Source organism: Ips typographus, linkage group LG11, assembly GCF_016097725.1.
Source record: "Ips typographus isolate SLU linkage group LG11, UJ_Ityp_2.0, whole genome shotgun sequence".
NCBI classification, from domain to species: Eukaryota; Metazoa; Arthropoda; class Insecta; order Coleoptera; family Curculionidae; genus Ips; species Ips typographus.
The window spans coordinates 10,979,235-10,997,965 of record NC_138432.1 but is presented as its reverse complement, the minus strand read 5'-3'; the positions used below and the strand labels follow the sequence as shown (position 1 = coordinate 10,997,965).

The window sequence follows — 18,731 nt, the reverse complement described above, 5'->3', positions numbered from 1 at the left end:
CTACTCGCACCTGTTTTGGTTTAGTTACGAAATAGCTATAACTGGTTAATAATAATAAGTCATCAATAAGGGAAAGTGTGTGTAACCGATTATAGACAATAAATAAGCCACACAAATACGAAACAAACTTATTTATTTTGAACGATTCTTATATGTTTAATAAATGTATCGCGGGATGGTAAAGGTTCGACACGTTTGTGCACTGACTCCTACTATATAACTCTAAAACGACTAGAATAGTGACGTAATAACATAATTATTGAGTGCCAGGTACTGATTTATAAAAATATTTGTCAGTCCGAACCCTTTTATACTGATTTCAGAAGTTTTGACCTGATGCCTTCCCTAAAAAAATACTTTTTTCTGTTCTTATTAATTTAAAATTAAGCAACAATATAATTCAGTTTTATTTCACTTAAACAAATAAAACTATTAATAGGCTTTGGTCTTTCAAAATTTATGTACGTATATAACAAATTAAAGTATACTACAAGCGTTATTGTGCAGTCTGTTCCTATTCGAAGGGCCAAAACCGGAGCAACACTGTTGTTGGTGTTTGTTGTGAGATTTACCGAAGCTCGGTTGACTTTTACTACTGGACAGGCAACTCCTCATCAAGTTATCAGTTTTCTTGATATCACTGTCGCTTTTTGACTCTGGGAGTTCACCGCTCTTGCCTTTTTGGCTTTGATTGTGTTTGCCCAACCTTTTTGCGTACTTATACATAGCTCTACCAAATTCAGGGGTATCCATTGGACTGCAAACACTCTAAAAACGTGAAAGTGAACCATTATAGTTGCTTTTTAACAAAGCTGACTTATTATACATGTTCTTGAGGCTCAATTTCCACAGGAACATCATCAATTTCCACTTTTTTTAAAGGATTCTCTTCCATTGAACATCCAGCGTGGTTGATTTCCTTTCTTTTAACTAAAATTCCAGATGTGGGTCCTGCAGGAGAGTCTAGAGAGCTGTTACTGCTGCTCGGCATGTTAAACTCCAATGATTTTCTATTACTAAAATTAATTAACAAGTAAAGTGTCTAACAGTACACATGACGTTTTCTGTTACTTTACTCACCTCTCATCAAAATTAATACTTAACGTAGAAGCAGATTTACATGGTGTCTGAATTGGTGAATTACTGGATGATCCAGTCAAACTCGCTTTATCCACCTCATCTACTTCGCTGGTTTTTTCCTGTACTCTTCTGTTAATTGGGGAGCCGAAATAGTGTGCAGGATCCCAGCAAGTAGCTGCACCTTCTGAATTCGATCTTGCCTCTATCAAATCCCCCCAAAAAACGTTGTTTAATCATCCTTACACTCCTGACAATGAACCAACCTCGACTGTTTAGAGTTGTTTTAACTGGAGAACTTGCAATACTCCTTCTGGCTACATCCTGGAACGTAATCGGGGAGTAAACTGCGGCCCGTCCAATCAAGTCCTTTGAACTTCCAGCAGCGGAGTTTGGGTTACTGATTTGTGGTTTACCGAAAAGTTCTACAGTGCCTGTTTTGTTTTGGTGCAATCGTGGAATTGGAGTTCTACATTCTCTGCCCAGTAGCCAGTAGGTTTTCATGGTTCCCTTCCCTTTTATTTGAATCTCCCCCCTTTCCTGCACCTTATAAGATGGCGGCAAACATTCTCTTGTGTATTCAGAAATATGGATTTTCATTGCTTCACTAGACGACTCCATCCGACTGGCTGTGTTTACACTGTCACCAAACAGACAATACCTGGGCATTTTCAGGCCTACTATTCCTGCCACCACCGCCCCCGAATGCACCCCAACCCTAATTTTCAAATGTTGACCTAGCGGAATACCTTTTTAGAATTTAGGGTAGTTATAGCCAAAGACTGCAATATCAAATCACCTGTGGAGGGGTCCTTCAGGTCTGTGATCGCCTCCACCATATCCAAGGCCATGTCGCACACCCTTTCAGCGTGGTTACCCTCTTTAGCTGGGGCTCCGCTCACCACCATGTAAGCATCCCCGATTGTCTCCACCTGGATGCGGCAGCGTGTAAAGAGGGATTGTGGTTGAATCACCAGTGGACATAATTGCAAAATAGTGAAATAGTGCATATATTTACAAAAATTGAACTATGTAAAGCCAAAATTATACAAACGAACCTAAGTTTAAGAAAAAAATGTTACTTAGAATCTTCTAGATTTAGAAAATCAAAAGTGAGTCGTTTCTAGTGCTTTGTGGGAGTGATTGTTGACTCAAATCGAGCTTTGATGTGCTACGGATTGGATACTCACTTTATACACTCTGTTCCGTTCGGTTAGCTTGTCGAAAATAGAGTACATTCCGTTCAGCATGGAAACCACCTCCATGGGGGTGATTCGACTGCAAATTTCCGTGAAAGTGACCACGTCCGAAAACAGAATAGACACGCTGTCAAACATCTGCAAATCAAAAATTTGGCTTGTTTTCTCCAAAAAGTGCATGTGATAATGATATTTTTATGATTAACACCAAATTGACTTAGAAACTCACTGATTCACTTGGAAAATTCACTTGAAAGTCCATAAATTTGAGTATTTCAAGGACATTAACAATGTGTTCGATTTTTGCCCTCATTTTCACGATTAAATCAAGAAAAACAACAACATGCAAATAAGCCACTTTTTTAATGAATATCGAATACTAAATTACAGAAAGCGTAAAACCGCCGCAAGCAAACCCCATTTTTAATATTCCCTTTTCCTTCAAAGTTTCCGATTCTAAAACGTCTTTAATCTTCTCCATCTAAAAGCGTTTTGACTAAACCTGGATGGGTGCACTTAAACATCATATAAAAATCTTTTTATAGGTAATACAGTGTGAAGGAGGAAACAATAGACTGGGTAGACTACAGAAAAGCCCTTTTAGGTACACGGCCACGTGGATGTGTACAACAAACTTTATTAGATTTTTAAGCTTTCTTTTAAGTTGGAAATATTTCCGGTGCTCGTGTACGATAAGTTGAAGGATTGTGTGGTAAATTCAAAAATTGTTTGCAGCAAAATTTCATTTTTGAAAATGTTCTCCAAATAAATAACTTATATTTGGTGATTTTAACCTTCTTTAAACTTAAAAAACTTTAATGCAGGTGCTCTTTGGATTAATTGGTTTAAAGAAGATGAACATTTTCAGTCTTCAATAATTAAGTTGGTTCAGATCAATTACTTAAATTTAAACCAACACACGCCCACCAAAACAACCACCGCTTTTACATATAAAACTCTGAAAACTTTTGATTTCCAATGAAATTTTATGACTATCATCCAAAGTTTCGCTTTTTTTCGATTCAATTACACCTTCCTTTCTCATATTATCCGGACAAACAAACAAGATATCAATTTTTGTGACTTTCCTGTTTTTAAGGCAATTTGTAAACCACTAGTAAACTTAAATTCAACCTAAATTAGCGTTTTTGTCTTCACTTTGTGTGCATTAAATAAATTTACTCAAAAACTTTAAAACTCATAAAAGAAACACAGTCGTAAAGTTTTCTCTACTTATGTGTGCATTTATTGCACAAAGTGGTTTTCCAGATTTAAAGGTAACCTTGAATATCAATTTATTGTAAAAAATACACAATAACAACAACTGTCCTTTATAAATTATACATTTTCCGGCTGTCCCAGGAAACTGGGGCAAATTCATGTTCATGTTTTGTAATGATTGATGCAAATTGTAAAAAGTCATTAGACAAAAATGTGGGGAAAAACACTCACCTCGCAAGTATCAATGGGGTTCTCCCCTTTTCTGAGACGATCTGCCACCTGTTTGGGGATCATTTGATACAAAAGCTCGTCCGTCCTTTTCATTTCCTCGTCCAGTTTTCGCATCGATTCCTCCAGTTTTTTGCTTTTTTGCTGTTCCTGATCCAGTGCCAGTTTCAGTTCGACCGATTGTTGAGTGCCGGCCAACATTAAGTCACTAAAAAATAGTCAAAGTTACCTCAAACCAGTAAATCTAAAGTCGTTTAGTGGCTCACCGACTGAAATCGTGCATGGATAAGTCGTTGATGTACAAACCGGAATTGATGAGAGAGTTTAAGTCTGGCATTACCGGTGTCCCTAAGTACATCATCATTTTCCAGTTGTCCATGTAGATCATTTGACCTGGAAATTAGAGACTTTTTGAAAAAGTGCTCAATGTTCGTATTGTCGTATAAAAAAATGTAATATTTCGATCCCAGAGTAACTTAATAGGGTGCGAAAGGGAAAAATGATACAATTCGTGAAGGGTGCAGAGACAAGGGCTTAATAAAGTACAGGATACGACATTCATAAACTCGGAATTTTGAAATGGGAATGCCTTTATTGTACGCTTTTCCTAGTTTTGTTTACTCGACATAAATCTGTAAGGAAATTGAATCTAAAATTGTGTCAAAGTTTAGATTAGAGGTAAACCACCATAATGATATTCCTGTTTGATTTTTGAATCACGAGAGTGGCAAAGCAAATTTAGATGTTTGAAAAGCAAATAATGATGATTGCAACTACCTGGAGAGTTTACACTGTTTTAATCTCTATTTAACACTAAATCTAAATTTAGTTCGTTATTCAAAAAAGTGTTGAACTCCAGATTGTTATACAACATTTTCAAACTCGCCTCATTAAGTTTCATCCAGAAAGTTTGGTATTGTGATCCAGACGCTGGCGTTCTCATGGAATATTGTGCAAAACGAGCTTAAACACAATACGACTGGAAACTAAATAGTACAATCAACCGTTTGTATGAATTCCTGGATTATCTTAGAGTTGATCACAACAGCATCAGTATCCAGATTTTGTTTTTAAAGAAAATTTGTGGGTTGAATATTAATTCGGGAAAATGTTTTTCGCTTGGAATTTTTAATAATAAAATTTCTTTAGCGGTATTTTTATGGTTTACCTTTCAATCTGAGATTCTTTTCTTCATAGTACGAGTCAATTTCGTCGCTGAGGATCAGTTCTTGTCGTTCGGATGGTTTGTCGTTCAGTATAGGTTCCACGGTGACCAGTTCGAAAATGTTATTAGTCCGGTTGAGTATCTGTAAATAGTTTCATCATCAATTTAGGCTGAAACTTTGCAAAGTAATTAATTCCGGATGGCAAGCTTACCGAACTGAACTTAAAGGCCGTCAAAGGCCTGACGAGATCAAACCAATTCGTTATTTTCTTTCCTAAGAGATCAGGCAGGATTACCATTAAGGAATTTCCTATGCTGCGAACAACCATATCAGATCTGAAATTTAATCTATTAACGTTCCAATTATTCACGGACAATGGGGGCGGACATTGTGTCAACAACCCGCGTCCCTTAATTACACGTCGACTATACATAAAGTAGAAAGCAATTTAACTTACCCGAATACTATACAAAATGGAAAAATCTCAAAGAGAACCGAGGCACTGATTGGTAAGTGCTTTTCCTCTCTAGTCATGGTAAGTGAGGCCAACGTGAAGGCCCTATTGTCGAAAGTCAACTGAAACGTCACGTGCACCATATCGAAGAGCAATTCTTCGCGCACCAGCTCTATTTTCATTTCTTTGTGGTAAAAATGTCTAGCCACCTAAGACAGCAGGGTTAACTTTAAAGTTTGAAAACTCTTTTTCGTTATCTGTCTAAAATATTAATAAGTTTTTGTGCATCTATTCCTTATCCCCCCTAAAAGAGTGCTTTCAATATCGATTTTAGTGTCAATTATGTGTCGTTAAGGCAAGCAATTCTGGAATATAACGCATGAAGAAATCTTTCTCCCTTTAAATTTAACAAACGTTTCCTGCACAAAGCATATTATTTCCGTGCTGATTCCCCCATGACGACACCTCTGGAAAACGTCTGTTTCTGTCTTGTTTGCGTATATAAACTATTTTCGGTTACTGCAACCATCATCTTACCTCCCTGATTTGTCCCATTGTGTAATAGACGAATCCTCGCCGTTTGCTGCGATAATGCAAAGTGAGGCCGTGTTTCGTTTCGTTTTCGCAAATGAAACTGGGCGCGCGCATTCTCGGATAAGAAAATTTCAGGTATTCGTGCAAATTGTCCAGACCGTTGAGAAAGTCGCGCATGTGTCGTCCCAACACGGACAGAACTCGGTCGTAGCCGTATTGGCTCACAAAACCGATGAAGAATACGCCCATTTGGTCGAAAAACTCTTTTTCGCTCACTTTCAATATCTAAAAAATTGGGTTACACTGCTTTTCAAAAGGGTTTTATCATGTTATCACCTGAACGGCCTTTTTTGAAAGCCTCGGGATCAATCCTTCGGGATAAACTTGATGGGTGCTGAAACTGGGTTGCTCTACCCCCGCCGCCCTCCTGATCTCCTCCCATTTGTCCTCGCCGTAGGTGGCTTTGATGTATTCGGCCATGTTTTCCAGAATTAACCCGTACATAGCTCATTTGTCTGCCAAAACAAATTTGCGATTTAGCCTCCAAAAGTGGTTTTAAACCGCTATTGGGGTTGGGGTTGGGAATGGACCATCATCTGCTACCAGGCCGTTGACGTTGGTTTGACGTCAACGGCCTGTTGCAGAAATCATTCATAATATAAAGCGCTAAAATTAAAGTGCTTCAATTATTTTTAGATCGTTCAAGCGCCAAAGTAAACACGGGGATCACAAATGTACATTAAACACTTGCGGTAATATAAACGTACGCAAGTTCTAAATTGAGGCTCTATTTTCCACCCTCTAAAACAACTGTATGACCTACTTTTTTGACCTGGAATCGGGATGTAATAGAACAACAAGATCAAGAGAGAAAGTCTCTTTAGAATTAGGTTGAAGAAGAGAATATTTTCTCGACAAACTGGTGAATTTTTTTTACTGTTAAAGCTTTATCAATTTGATTGATTAAGGCAGGTAATTTATAATTTTTACATCAAATCATCAAACTCCGATTAACTGACACGTTTACAAATTATCGATCATTTTGTTAAGGAGGTAATATACTAGAGTTAATGTATCAGCGGTTTCAGAACCATTAACTCCAAGATAGTTGGTTTATTTAGCCGAAACTACTGACCCTTCAAATATAAATAATTAATCAAACATTTCAGGTTGTATAAATAAATACACAGTTTAAGCACATGAATATTCATCATAGTAAATATACGAGCATCGTATACTATTTAATTATGGTGTATACAGTCACGCAAATGTATAGAGATTTGATTGGATTATACACGTTCTGTGAGGATTTTTCCAGAATTCAATGAAAGTAAGTATTTTGTTAGTGTGAGTGTTAGTTTGTCCTTCTTAAATATGAAATAAAAAAGATCCCCAATTACTGTAGCAACTAACTTTCTATCCGGCACTATAACTTTTTTGGTTTTATTTTGAACACTCAATCAGCAAATTGTTTGTAAACTCGTGCCCCTCATCACTCTTACATTTCCCGTATTTACTTTCCTACAATCTTTGCAACTTTTTCGATAGTAAACCGGGAGCAATCTATAATATAAAACGCCATCAGCCTTGTTAAATTTTCAATCAAAACACGTAAACTTTCTCCTCTCTAGCTTAGAAGGAAATCCCGGAAATAATTTAAAGATTCGAGCGACTCTCGGTTTCCTTTTATTGTTCTGCACGAGTTTAATATAGTTTCCATGGTTCATTCAGAGATTATAGGAAAGGGTCCTAAATATGTAATCGATTGTAACCTTTTGTTTCTCTGGCTTTGGGTTTATCAGTGCAGGGAAATAAATAAGAATGACAGTCACTTTTCAAGCTGCGACTCTGGGATATATGATATGCTCGTTCTGGGGGGAAACTGACAGGAAAACAGGGAGAGATAAATTTAATTTTGACCGGCTTCAGAAATGAGTTTTTTATCTTCCAATCCAGAAAAATTGCTAATTAAAATTTAATTTAATTAAACCTTCAATTTCAATCTCTTTAAAGTAAAACACTTTGTACTAGCACCTCCGAAATGAAGGTCTTAAATCCTTCGCGCTCCTTTCTCTAGGTGCTTTGAGTAAATGAACAAAGGAAGCTGGCGTACGTGTTGCTTTCCTTGTAGTTTTCCCGAATAACCTAAAATTTCTAAGTTTATTGAGGGCTTACGGTGACCTTTGGGGCGTTTAATTGAAACGTAAACACGCAAATTCGTGTCTTGAACACAACTAATTACTACGATTCAATGTCACGTTTTGTCACTTAGAAATTATTAAGCTAAAAGGTCTAACTAGACATGATAAAGGGATTATAAAGATTCTCTTTAATAGGTTATTAATTGATTAAACCATTATTATGAATAGAACAGCCCTCAAAAGTACTACAGAGTGGCCCAAGTTCATTTATCCTTAAGAAAGAAAAACCATTGAGAATGCCCTCGATAGAGATAGAACAAAACTCAATTAGTGACATATGTCAGCTTCAGCTCTGGAGTGAATATAATTTGACAGTTGGACAAGCAATTTCAAGGTATCTGTCAAATAACAGTTGGTGTTCCATGGCCGCATTCGTTTTCAAGCTCCATGGAGCGAGCAAAGCATTTTGACGTCACGATGACGTAATTTGACAATTGGTCAAATTATGTTTGTGCCAAATTACGTCATCGTGACGTCAAAAACGCCAATCTTGGTTGAAGTGAATTCTAGCCTGTGTTGATGTATTTTACATAAGAAATTTGAGATTATTAGTTAATTATTAATCAATAGGGACAAAGCAAAGTAGAAACTAATACCATTCTAATACCCACTAGATCAAGAATTCAAAAAGTCGCTCGGTTATAATTTAGGTTGAATTATTACATGTGGAAGAATGGGGCCTTTCCCCATAACTGGTATTTAGCGTTTGACATTTATACTTGACTCTAAGTTTAATTTAGACCCAGAAAATACAATAGGCATTTACGAAAATTATACCTGCTAATTCCACCGTTTACCACAATCGGTGTAACTTTTAAGGATCTGGTTCATTACGATTGAATGAATTTTAGAACGCGATTGGTATTCCTATTCCTGATATGTCTTTGACACAATATCGGCATACTCTCCCTCCATCTCACACACAGAACATATTCTAAAATCCATTTTAATTTAACAGGTCACTCTCATAAGCTTGCTAAACTGTGGACTATGACTGTGGAACAAACCGCCAAACTGTCAACCATAAACTAATTTTTGAGGTTAAGATTCTAAATTTGAACGTAAAACCTGTCAAGTCACTTTTTTCTTAATTTACCGACGGAACTTCTCGATCCATAAATCATAAACCGGGTACATAGGTATATTCGGTATATGGGTAAAATTTCAGAACGGTAATAGTAGTTACCAAAAACAATTTTCGAACGCTCTAGGTTAAACAGGTATCTACCGGTAGAATATTCGTAAATGCTTAATGGGTTCGACATTATTGCAAATTAAGTATGGTACAAGCCGGCAACTCCGCAAAAAGTTACCAGGGGGACTGGAAAACTCGGTTGTGCGTTCCAGATTCCCGGTGATTCAAAAAAATTTGGTTTTCGTTAAGCCAGGCATATTGTAATATGGTATTGCTCCGGGTCAGTGCAAGAAAGTTGTTTTGTCTATCAATACCGTTTGGCAACATGGCATCAGTGTGTTTTTTAAGGTTAGCAAAGGACAGAACCATATTGATTGACAATTGACATTGACAGTGCTTCAGTTGTTTACCGATTTGACAAGAGTGAGGTTAGCCGGTAAAAAACAAAATTCAAACAAGACCGGAAAAACTAAATCAATGTCAATATTACTAAATTGTGCAGGCTGGTGTTGGTAGTGATTTTGGACTGTGTGTGTTATTTCCTCGATGATAAACCTGCAAAGTGAGGTAAGCAGCAATCAACCCTCTTTATGTAATAAGAAACATCTATCAGTCGCAAAATCAGTGGCTGTTACCTCACTGTATTGTTAAAACAAAATTTTATGTCATATTTACACAGTATTCAGGATGATTATGAAACTTCAAAATAAAAATATCAAAAAAACCAGAAAAACCACCAGTAGGAACAATCTGTAATTATTGCCACCTAAACACTAAATTCACTTGGTTTGGTTGGTCAAACTGTTTTCATTGACAGCTTTGACATAAAAGTTTGATAAATGTAAAATCAAATCACTTTATGGCCCCAAGAAGTTTATCAATTCATTTGAGGCATAAAATTTTATAAAATAAATGTTTCCAATTACTTTGAATTAAAACTTTTGGTGTAGAAAAGACAACGAAAAAAAGAAAAAAGTCACGTGCTACATTTTGACGTTTGAAACAACCTTCTAGCTGTCATATAGTAACCAAGTTAGCAGGTGTCAAAAATATAAATCACCCTCCAATTTTTAATTTTCTCAGAAAATGGAATAAAAACATCATGGGAAGGTCCCATTCCGGTTATCTTCTCTCTCTGATACATCAGATTCACTATTTGATTAAGGGCCGGTACTTTCACTTCACCAATAGCAGCGTCTGATTTCATGGTTTCCATAGATATTATCGTTAGGTTAAAGTTATTCTGAACTGAAAGTACTGGGCCTAAATCGAGCGTGATTTGTGTCAAAACCACCTTAACCCGATCAAATATCAGCAAAACGTGCGGAAAAGTTGCGGGTTCAAAACCGATAAACAGGTTGTTATCTAACGAGTGTATCGGAGCTCGTCAATATAACTGCCAAAAAAGGGGATGAGAATTTCAAAGGCAAAAACGACCCGTCTAATTTTAAATTTATATAACCGGTTAATGTGTAACTTTATTGTTATTACAAAAATTGTGCGTCAATCAGATCACGTTCCGGCATTAAAACGCCGGAATGGCAGTTAATTGCCTCGAGACCGCTCATTCATTCCTTACTTTACGCTGCTAATTATGTGCCAAATTAATCGTGCAGGTAATAGATCTTGAATCAAAGGTCTTTTGTTTTGTTGTTCTGGCATATCAACAAATCTGATAACCGCGACAAACCGAAACGAGCAGTTTGAACTTGAACCACCCTCTGTTTCACAAAAGTAAATCAAAGGCACCCTCGAATTTTCTCTGTATTTACCACCTACGTGGATTTCCTTGTCATAAACCCATTAAAAACTACACAGAGGCTAAAAGGTGGTTTAAGGGACCTTTTCGGCAAGGTTTTGCTAAATCCCTTAAAGCTCTAAATCCATAAAAGGTGCTTTAACTGTATAAAGTGAATAATTTATTAGAAGCGGGATTTGAGTCCAAATTTACTGGATACATTTTAAATCCAGTTAATTTGGAAGGACCAAACATAACTGTAGCATTTTGTATGTGTTAACTAAAATTTAAAAAAAGTAAGTAAGTATACTGACCTCCAAAAATATTGCATAAAAAACAACTAAAAACACCTCACAGTGATGATTTACGAAAAGTCTTGAAAAGAAAAAAAATACTAAATTTTCGCGTGTTTTTCACCCTTCATATCGAACAAATCAGGGCGGTCTTCCCCAAACAGCAGACCGACGAAAACTGACACTGAAAATTTTGTTGGAAAAGCTCCTGATGCTTGAAAGCTGTGCGAGCTTCACAACGAGGATAAAGCGCGCTCCCTCCTTCATCACTCACTATCCTTTTCCGACACGTTCTCCCACCAATGTTCCGTCTCTCTCCTCTTTTCCTCCCCCATGTCCAGCTTGTTGCACAAGTTCTCCCAGTTTCACTGAAAAAACCAATAATTTTGATTGTCAATCATCCAAATGTAACGTGCTTCACTAACATGACGAACACAAAGTCATAAAACAATCTCGACTCTTAATAATAATAAACAATATAAACAATAAAGGTCGGTACTAGACTTAAAGCGGAAGTTACGACCGCTCTTCAAATTTAATTGATATTTAAGGAAAAGCAATCCGGCTAAAAGCTGCAGCGGTTATACCAGTAACGGTAAAGGTGTAGTGCTTTTTTACTAACCAAGGTATCACACGAAACGTTAAAGATTCCAATTTTAGAAGAAATTAAACAGGAAAATGTGATTTTTCTAGTTCAGAACTTATTACTGTTGGTCAATTCTGTCATTTTGTGACAGGAACACGTCATTGTCAGCTTCTTCTGTCACATTCTATCAACACTTCTCTTGAGAATTCCGCCTGTTCCTGCTTTCAAGAATAACCCCCCTTGAGGTAAATCGTTTCAGAATGAAGGATGTAAACTTTTTCTATATTTTTTGCGCTTTTACATATTTGTATTGTACATACATAAAAAGATAATAAATGTTGGACAAAATTGAGGCTCTAACTTTAACTTTCTTATTAATTGTCCACTCTAAAACAATCACATGAGTCGTCAGGTTATCAACCTTGTCCCACTTTACTCCACCCTACATTTTCGGATCTGGCAAAGCTGTTTGTCTAAAAGTGAAAGATAACTGAATTGACTAGAACAGCGTAGGGTACTTAATTTATTGATTCTAACCTAATCGCAAATTGTTCAGCACTTATAATAGTAATCAGGTAATTGAACAACAACGTGCAGAACAGATAATCCCTTCCAAATTTCAAGGAAATTACACTGCGTCAATAACGTTTAGTGTGGTGCCTAGTGCCCAAAAATTGGTGCCTAGCGAAAATTGTCTCAACTTCGTTTCCAATTCTAAATATGCAAAAATTCAGGGTGGAAATAGAAAAGGTAATTTAAAAATAATAGTGCCGGCCCTATATATAAAAATTGGGAGTTTACTCGGTATTATGTTGGAAGATCAAAAGCGTAAACCTCGTTTTTCCATCATCTGGCAATGACAAGTTTAAGCGGGCCTTGTTGCTTCAGAAAACAGGGCCCGGACTAAAAATAATATTTTGCGGAATCAGTCATGTTTGGATATTACGAAGTTATAAAATTGGATATGGCGGGCAGATGCACACAAACCATTTTTTCACTGATTTGCAACCTATACGAGCGACTAATAATCTGAAACCGAAATAGAATACTCCAACAATTAATATTCTGGGCCGGTATCACCACCTAAATTGAATGCGTCACTTAGAAACTTAGGCACGTAGTGAAAAACATCAGAAACGAAAAATTATAATAATAGGCGAACCCCCGGTGTGAGATCTTAATTGAAATGGGGTTTCGGATTGGAATTTTAACTTTTAACCAACCTCGATAATAAGTCACTTTATGAATTAATCTATTAAAATTACCCTTAAGCTTTCAAACAATGTGGGGTCGTTATTACGTTTAAGAGGAAGTTTAAAATCATTGAAAAAAACTAAAATTTGTCAACTAGTTTTACTCATCACTTTTTCAGTAATAATCATTATAAAACAGTGCGGTCGTAATTATTCTTCCAATTTATAGTATAATCTCTCCAAAAGGACACAGTAAAATATACAACAATACAATAATAACTGCAAAATAAGTACAAATTCACGTTATGTACAAATCACGACTGAAAAATACACTTTTGGTACTTAATGGCGCAAGGAAGGCAATGTTTGCTACTTAAACTACGACTTACTATACAAAATGACCTAAATTTAACTAGGTAAAGGCAGAGTCTAAGTATGATGATCCAGTGTTCAATCTCTTAGTAAGCAATGATGAGCAATGAATGATTCTTAATAAGTGAAGTTCCAAGTTTATAAAATAGTATAGTTCTGACTGTTGCGTCACAATCACCAGCAAAAGGTTTAGAACACTTGTAGAGAGGTCTCTGATACTTTTTGAATCGTTTTCAATGGCATTTTGAGATCTATAAAACTTTCAAAATGGTCCCAGAGGCTTCTAGCAATTGAAAACAATTCTAGGAAGGTTTACTGACACTTTTAAGAAGGTTCTCGTTAACATTTGAAGGTCTCTAACACTTTCAAAATGGTTCTAGAAGCTTCTGACAATTTAAAACAGTTATAGGAAGGTTTAAGACACTTGTAGAGGTCTCTGGCACTTTTTAAAATACCATTTAGAAGTCCCTGTCACTTTCAAAATTGATCTAGAAGCCTCTGGTACTTTTTAAAACGTTTTCAGGTCTATAAAACTTTCAAAATGGTCCTAGACGCTTCTGACGATTTAAAACAGTTATAGGAATGTTTAAGACACTTGTAGAGATCTCTGGCACTTTTTGCAACGTTTTCAACAGTATTTTGAGGTGTATAAAACTTTCAAAATGGTCCTAGATGCCTCTGGCAATTGAAAACAATTCTAGGAAGGTTTAAAACACTTGTAGGCACTTTTAAGAAGTGAAGAAAACGGGGTTTCTCATTGGCTTACTGAGACATTGCACAACTGAACCTTAAAGGCTTTGGACATAGGAAAAACAACCACCGTAATGGAATTAATACTGTTTCTCGCTTACGTCGTAGGCACCTTTACCGTTTCAATATCTGAGCAAAATTATAGTCAAAAACGCACTTGCACTACATGTTTACAGAAGTTAAGAACAGTAAATTGATTTGGGTCTAAATCAACAAGTCTTAACTCGCTTGTTCGGTTAAAAGCGTGTCTCTGTCCGCATTAAAGTAATCCTTATGACACTGTCCAATCCGAATAACTCGGATTGCATATTGAAAATAAAAAAATAACACTTAGCTGATAAAATATCACACTGTTTTCTACTACACTGTTTTTTTCTCCACCTCCTCCCCCAAGTTGGGGTCGATGAATAAAGCGGAAAAGGCAAATAACAGAAACACCACACCTCCAATTATAGTAACTAGAAAAAAAATCATTTTTTAGACTCAAATTACTTGACAAAGTTTGGGTTTGTTACCAGTCCGAACTGAAATTCTCTGAGCTATCATACGACCACCCAAAACAGCCACGCCAGTACACAAAGCGTGTCCGATAACACCTCCGAGTATCACACCGTAAACGTTCTGTAACAAATCCCAATTACTTAATTAACCAAGGATAAAAATTGAAAACACGCCTCTCTAGCACCCAAAAGAATTGTAGTCAACTGCGACCGATCACCCCATTCAGCTAGGAAAGTCATGGTAAAACCCTGCAAGAATATTTTAAAGGTGGCAGCCAAAGCACTGGTTTGTCTAGGGCGTCTTGTTGACGCCTGTTCAACATCCTGATTTGACCCTCGTTCTTCCTGTAATCACTATGTCAGAACTACCAGTCTTAACTAGTTTATAACTCTTACCTGCTCCTCCCGATTTCTGAGCTCGATTTGTACCTCCTCCATTTCCTCCTGACCCTCAGTAGGGGACATAGAACAACCATCCTTTAACATTTTCAAACCGAAAATGGCGAATAGCGCCGTACTAATGTAAAACGTATATTTACGCGGTATTACGTTTACCAACCATCCAAAAACAGCTGAAACCCACAAAATTGTCTGTTTCAAGTTTACAATGTACAAAAGGTTTAACTTTTATGGTAAAATCACTTCTAAAGATTGATAACTACTTTACTACTTTAACCCAACAAAATTGAGTACTTTCACCTTAATTTCAAGAAACCCTCACAAACAGTGAGGGAGGAAAACAAATATTACTATTTAATGTGTACGGTTCATTGCTCTAAATATCTGCAGACAATCATCTAATAAAGGTCAAACAAATATGTTTAAGGTTTAGTAATTAACATTTTAAAGTGAACTGACAAGTGAAACAGGGATTATAAATCACTTTAGTGAGTATTGTTTCTGACCTACCTGACAGGATTGTCATCAAAGCCAATGCACTTATAGCACCCCCAAACACTGTGATTCTAGGGTGCCTCATGGCCATAATGGCTGCAATAAAGAAGGTTTTGTCTCCAATTTCAGAGACCAGAATAACAGACAAACTGGCCACAAAACCGTGTAGGAAACCCACATCTTTAACATTGATGATACCTGCTTTAGTATCCGATGTTGGAGGCTGCAAAATACAAGCTATAAAAGTTTCATACATCAAACATATAAAAGTGTTGGCAAATAGTTACATGAACACTTTACAGTCTATTTACCATACGCACTGAGGTAATAACTTTAAGTAAATTACTTACCAATGTGGGTTCCCCATTTTTGAGTACTGGCTCCACTTCACCTTTACCCAAATACCAGCACAAGAAAAATGTGGCCAGAAAAAGTATGGACCGTCTGTTTTTCATTCTGTAATTCTGTACACACAGTCCGGGTAACCTTCGACAAAGTGAACTTTTTTTAATTATTCCAATAATACACTTTCAATTCCCAGTTAATTGGATTTGGTCATGTTGTCCGGTTGGGTTTAGAAACACGACTGCAGTGCCGACTGCCGACCGGAATTACGGCGTATCTAATCTCATATGAGTTCAGTACAAGTATTCACATAATTTTCCGAGAGAATCACTACATAAATTCGAATCAAGGATCTGATTTTATAAATGTAAAATTAGTGAACCAGTGTGAACAGATGACGTTAAAGAGTGTATAAATAACCTCCAAATTTATAAGTGGTTGACGTTTTCAACGTCACTTCCAAGGACTCCAATCACGTGACTTTTTTAATTGTGCTATCTTTTACTATCTTGTAGGTTTAGAAAAGGAAACACCTTTAAAGATATGATCCTAATTTATTGGCCAAAAGGGGGTTCCATTACCAGATTCAAACAACACTCCATCAGTATCAGTGAAAAAAATCTAATTTAAATACAAAATTTTTATTTGCTAAGTAAACTTATCAATTAATTAATCTTCCCTCATTACAATATTCCCAAAGATTTCTCCACCACAGCATGAGGCATTCCAGCCACTTCGGTAAACTCTCCAGTATTAAACAAGTCCTCTGGCATAATTTCCAAGTCCTTACCAGTCAATGACTCCATCATGATATTGGATGATTTTAGGAAAGGCAAATGTCCAATTTTCCTAGCTGATTTCAGTTCCATAGCAATTCTTAAGGGTGCATGCAGCCCTTGAGTGTTGCGCAGCACTTGCATGTTCATTTTGTGAACATTTTGACGGTACTAAAATACAAACAATTTACTTCAGTAATGTGAGTGAATAATGTCAGTGACTCACGTTGCGTTCAGATTGGGCGAGAGGGTGAACCGTGTCCAGGCTGCTTCGGGCTCCTCCAAGACCCGTTTTCATTAAATCAGGAACACCAAATTGACCCTCCTCCAAACCATACTCACTGGGCTGAGTTGGTTTCGATTTCAGTGATGGTAGTCCAAAACTCTGAGTGTTTTTATTGCGTTAATCTTAAATTTGTGCTGAAATGTTTTTACTTACCATTTTGTTACCGGTCTTTGTAAAGGGATAAAGGTAAATTCAATGAGATTGTAACTTTTCTTAAGTGAATTGGCAAAATTGTTTTGTTTCGATTTGAGGTTATGGTTACAAACTGTCAACTCTCTCATTTTTCTATCTTCCGTCGGTGTATTTGACGCTTATCACATGATGCGGCATAAACTGGTACATAGTATAGTCATGTGATACTAAAATTTAACCAGCCTTACCTCCTGGTTACTATTGAATACAATACCTTGTTTTTGTTAAAATTACGTAAATAATCCAAAATTCTTTAGAGGCTGCTAGTTTAAAGTTTGTCTAGCTTGCCTAAACATGTTCAGGACTATTTCCAAAGTGAGGCACTTCTCTTCAGCAAAAAGAAATTTTACTGGTGGTAAAATCATTTTTAACAAAGCTCCAAGCACTCCTTCAGGCCCTTCCATACCTAATGTACCAGGTTTGAGTGAAAATTGCGTTAAAGTCCCTAAGGAACCTGTTGGTCCTGGTAAGTCTCTCATTTATCACTTATGAATTTTATTAATTCAGTATTTTAGGGGCCAGCAAAACTTCAAACTACCAAAACCCTGAGTATTTCTGCTATGATAAAACCAGCTACTTTGAGGCTGAAGTGGAAATGCTGAAGTTCCGTTGCCCTCAGCCTTCTGTTTATAAACACTATGAACAGAGTAACCCTAAGTGAATGCATTGTTTGTAGTTACTATATAGTTTATTGTAATAAATAATCATTTTAATCTACAGCTTTAATTGTAATAAATCTTGATAGAATGAAAGCAACTAAAATAGTGGAGCATACAAAACACCCCACAAAAATGTAAAAAGTTTCCTCATCAAAGATGTCAGTGAATGAGGGTAACTGGTCATAAATTGCGTGCACTATTTTGGCGCTAGACTCCCCTGACTTTGAGCCCATTTTATTTTTTCCTGAGTTTGGTTGATGATTTAGCTGACTTGGTTTTAGGTATAACAACTTCCTCCTCTTTGACTGTGGAACTTATGTGTTTATTTATCAGCTGTAGGATATCCAGTAGTGTTAGGTTATTGGCCTGGAAGAGGATACTCCTAAAAACTCCAGTATTGAGGCTGAAACTAGAAGTTAAATGTATACAAACCTGGAGTCAAGTAAATCAATTTTGATTTGCGGCTCACTGCGGTCGCAGACCACCTCGCTTTTTATAGAGCACTTTAAGTTAGTCTCTTGGACAAAGGCCGTATTAAGGGAGTGTAAAAACTGCCTAAAATTATTAAAACACTTATAAATAGATCTAGATCGATGAAAATGTTAGGTTAGATTACCGGGCAACTAATGCTTTTTCTTGAAACGGGTCAAAAGTTACTTTGATTCTTTTAACAGGTTTTAAATTGACAAGCCGCAGTTGTTTGCTAACTGCGCTTACAAGCCCCGCGGATCTTTTAAATGTTCCACTGTAATAAATGGACATTTTTAAAATAATTTCAAGAAATAGAAGTAAACAAACTGAAATGACATAATGACAATGGGTGATACAATCATCTGACAATTGACATCAAAAACTGTGTTCCCTATCAAAAGACGTATTTTGGCGTCAGTGTTTACTGCAGTGTTTACAATGCCTGTCTCATTTCAACTCAT

The 18,731-nt window shown here is 36.5% G+C and overlaps 6 protein-coding genes and 1 long non-coding RNA gene across 9 annotated transcripts; 2 read left to right on the top strand and 5 right to left on the bottom strand.

The window, feature by feature from the left end:
* Positions 1–116: 116 nt before the first annotated feature.
* Positions 117–11,408, bottom strand: Gyc88E (Guanylyl cyclase at 88E). 3 transcript variants are annotated; one of them, XM_081990041.1, is made up of 14 exons: positions 11,268–11,408; positions 6,216–6,394; positions 5,883–6,164; positions 5,349–5,554; positions 5,103–5,226; positions 4,894–5,032; positions 3,992–4,118; positions 3,729–3,933; positions 2,268–2,414; positions 1,877–2,009; positions 1,344–1,826; positions 1,081–1,282; positions 827–1,016; positions 117–768 (listed from the first exon to the last, which is right to left on the bottom strand). In XM_081990041.1, the coding sequence occupies exons 2-14, from the start codon at positions 6,381–6,383 to the stop codon at positions 478–480; spliced, it is 2,697 nt and encodes an 898-aa protein (XP_081846167.1). In that variant the 5' UTR covers positions 6,384–6,394; positions 11,268–11,408; the 3' UTR covers positions 117–477. The 3 variants fall into 3 exon arrangements, with proteins under 3 accessions (XP_081846167.1, XP_081846169.1, XP_081846168.1); XM_081990043.1 differs by having other exon boundaries at positions 1,344–1,814; XM_081990042.1 differs by lacking the exon at positions 11,268–11,408 and adding an exon at positions 8,858–8,961.
* A 199-nt stretch (positions 11,409–11,607) lies between these two features.
* LOC145735911 (uncharacterized) lies at positions 11,608–12,190 on the top strand. The gene is made up of 2 exons (XR_014179799.1): positions 11,608–11,872; positions 11,940–12,190. It is a non-coding gene; the product is annotated as an uncharacterized LOC145735911 (long non-coding RNA).
* A 981-nt stretch (positions 12,191–13,171) lies between these two features.
* LOC145735901 (putative divalent cation/proton antiporter TMEM165) lies at positions 13,172–16,302 on the bottom strand. Its single transcript, XM_081990045.1, has 6 exons — positions 15,892–16,302; positions 15,557–15,764; positions 15,044–15,219; positions 14,822–14,992; positions 14,663–14,768; positions 13,172–14,605 (listed from the first exon to the last, which is right to left on the bottom strand). The coding sequence occupies exons 1-6, from the start codon at positions 15,994–15,996 to the stop codon at positions 14,508–14,510; spliced, it is 864 nt and encodes a 287-aa protein (XP_081846171.1). The 5' UTR covers positions 15,997–16,302; the 3' UTR covers positions 13,172–14,507.
* A 209-nt stretch (positions 16,303–16,511) lies between these two features.
* On the bottom strand, positions 16,512–17,251 carry Pomp (proteasome maturation protein). The gene is made up of 3 exons (XM_081990048.1): positions 17,102–17,251; positions 16,889–17,047; positions 16,512–16,833 (listed from the first exon to the last, which is right to left on the bottom strand). The coding sequence occupies exons 1-3, from the start codon at positions 17,102–17,104 to the stop codon at positions 16,570–16,572; spliced, it is 426 nt and encodes a 141-aa protein (XP_081846174.1). The 5' UTR covers positions 17,105–17,251; the 3' UTR covers positions 16,512–16,569.
* An 86-nt stretch (positions 17,252–17,337) lies between these two features.
* LOC145735905 (uncharacterized) lies at positions 17,338–17,853 on the top strand. The gene is made up of 2 exons (XM_081990050.1): positions 17,338–17,606; positions 17,656–17,853. Exons 1-2 carry the CDS (start codon positions 17,435–17,437, stop codon positions 17,799–17,801), a joined length of 318 nt encoding a protein of 105 aa, XP_081846176.1. The 5' UTR covers positions 17,338–17,434; the 3' UTR covers positions 17,802–17,853.
* On the bottom strand, positions 17,807–18,032 carry LOC145735906 (uncharacterized). Its single transcript, XM_081990051.1, has one exon. The coding sequence runs from the start codon at positions 18,030–18,032 to the stop codon at positions 17,850–17,852; it is 183 nt and encodes a 60-aa protein (XP_081846177.1). The 3' UTR covers positions 17,807–17,849.
* Positions 17,807–18,615, bottom strand: mRpL53 (mitochondrial ribosomal protein L53). Its single transcript, XM_081990049.1, has 3 exons — positions 18,416–18,615; positions 18,232–18,354; positions 17,807–18,181 (listed from the first exon to the last, which is right to left on the bottom strand). Exons 1-3 carry the CDS (start codon positions 18,559–18,561, stop codon positions 18,034–18,036), a joined length of 417 nt encoding a protein of 138 aa, XP_081846175.1. The 5' UTR covers positions 18,562–18,615; the 3' UTR covers positions 17,807–18,033.
* Between the last annotated feature and the right edge of the window lie 116 nt (positions 18,616–18,731).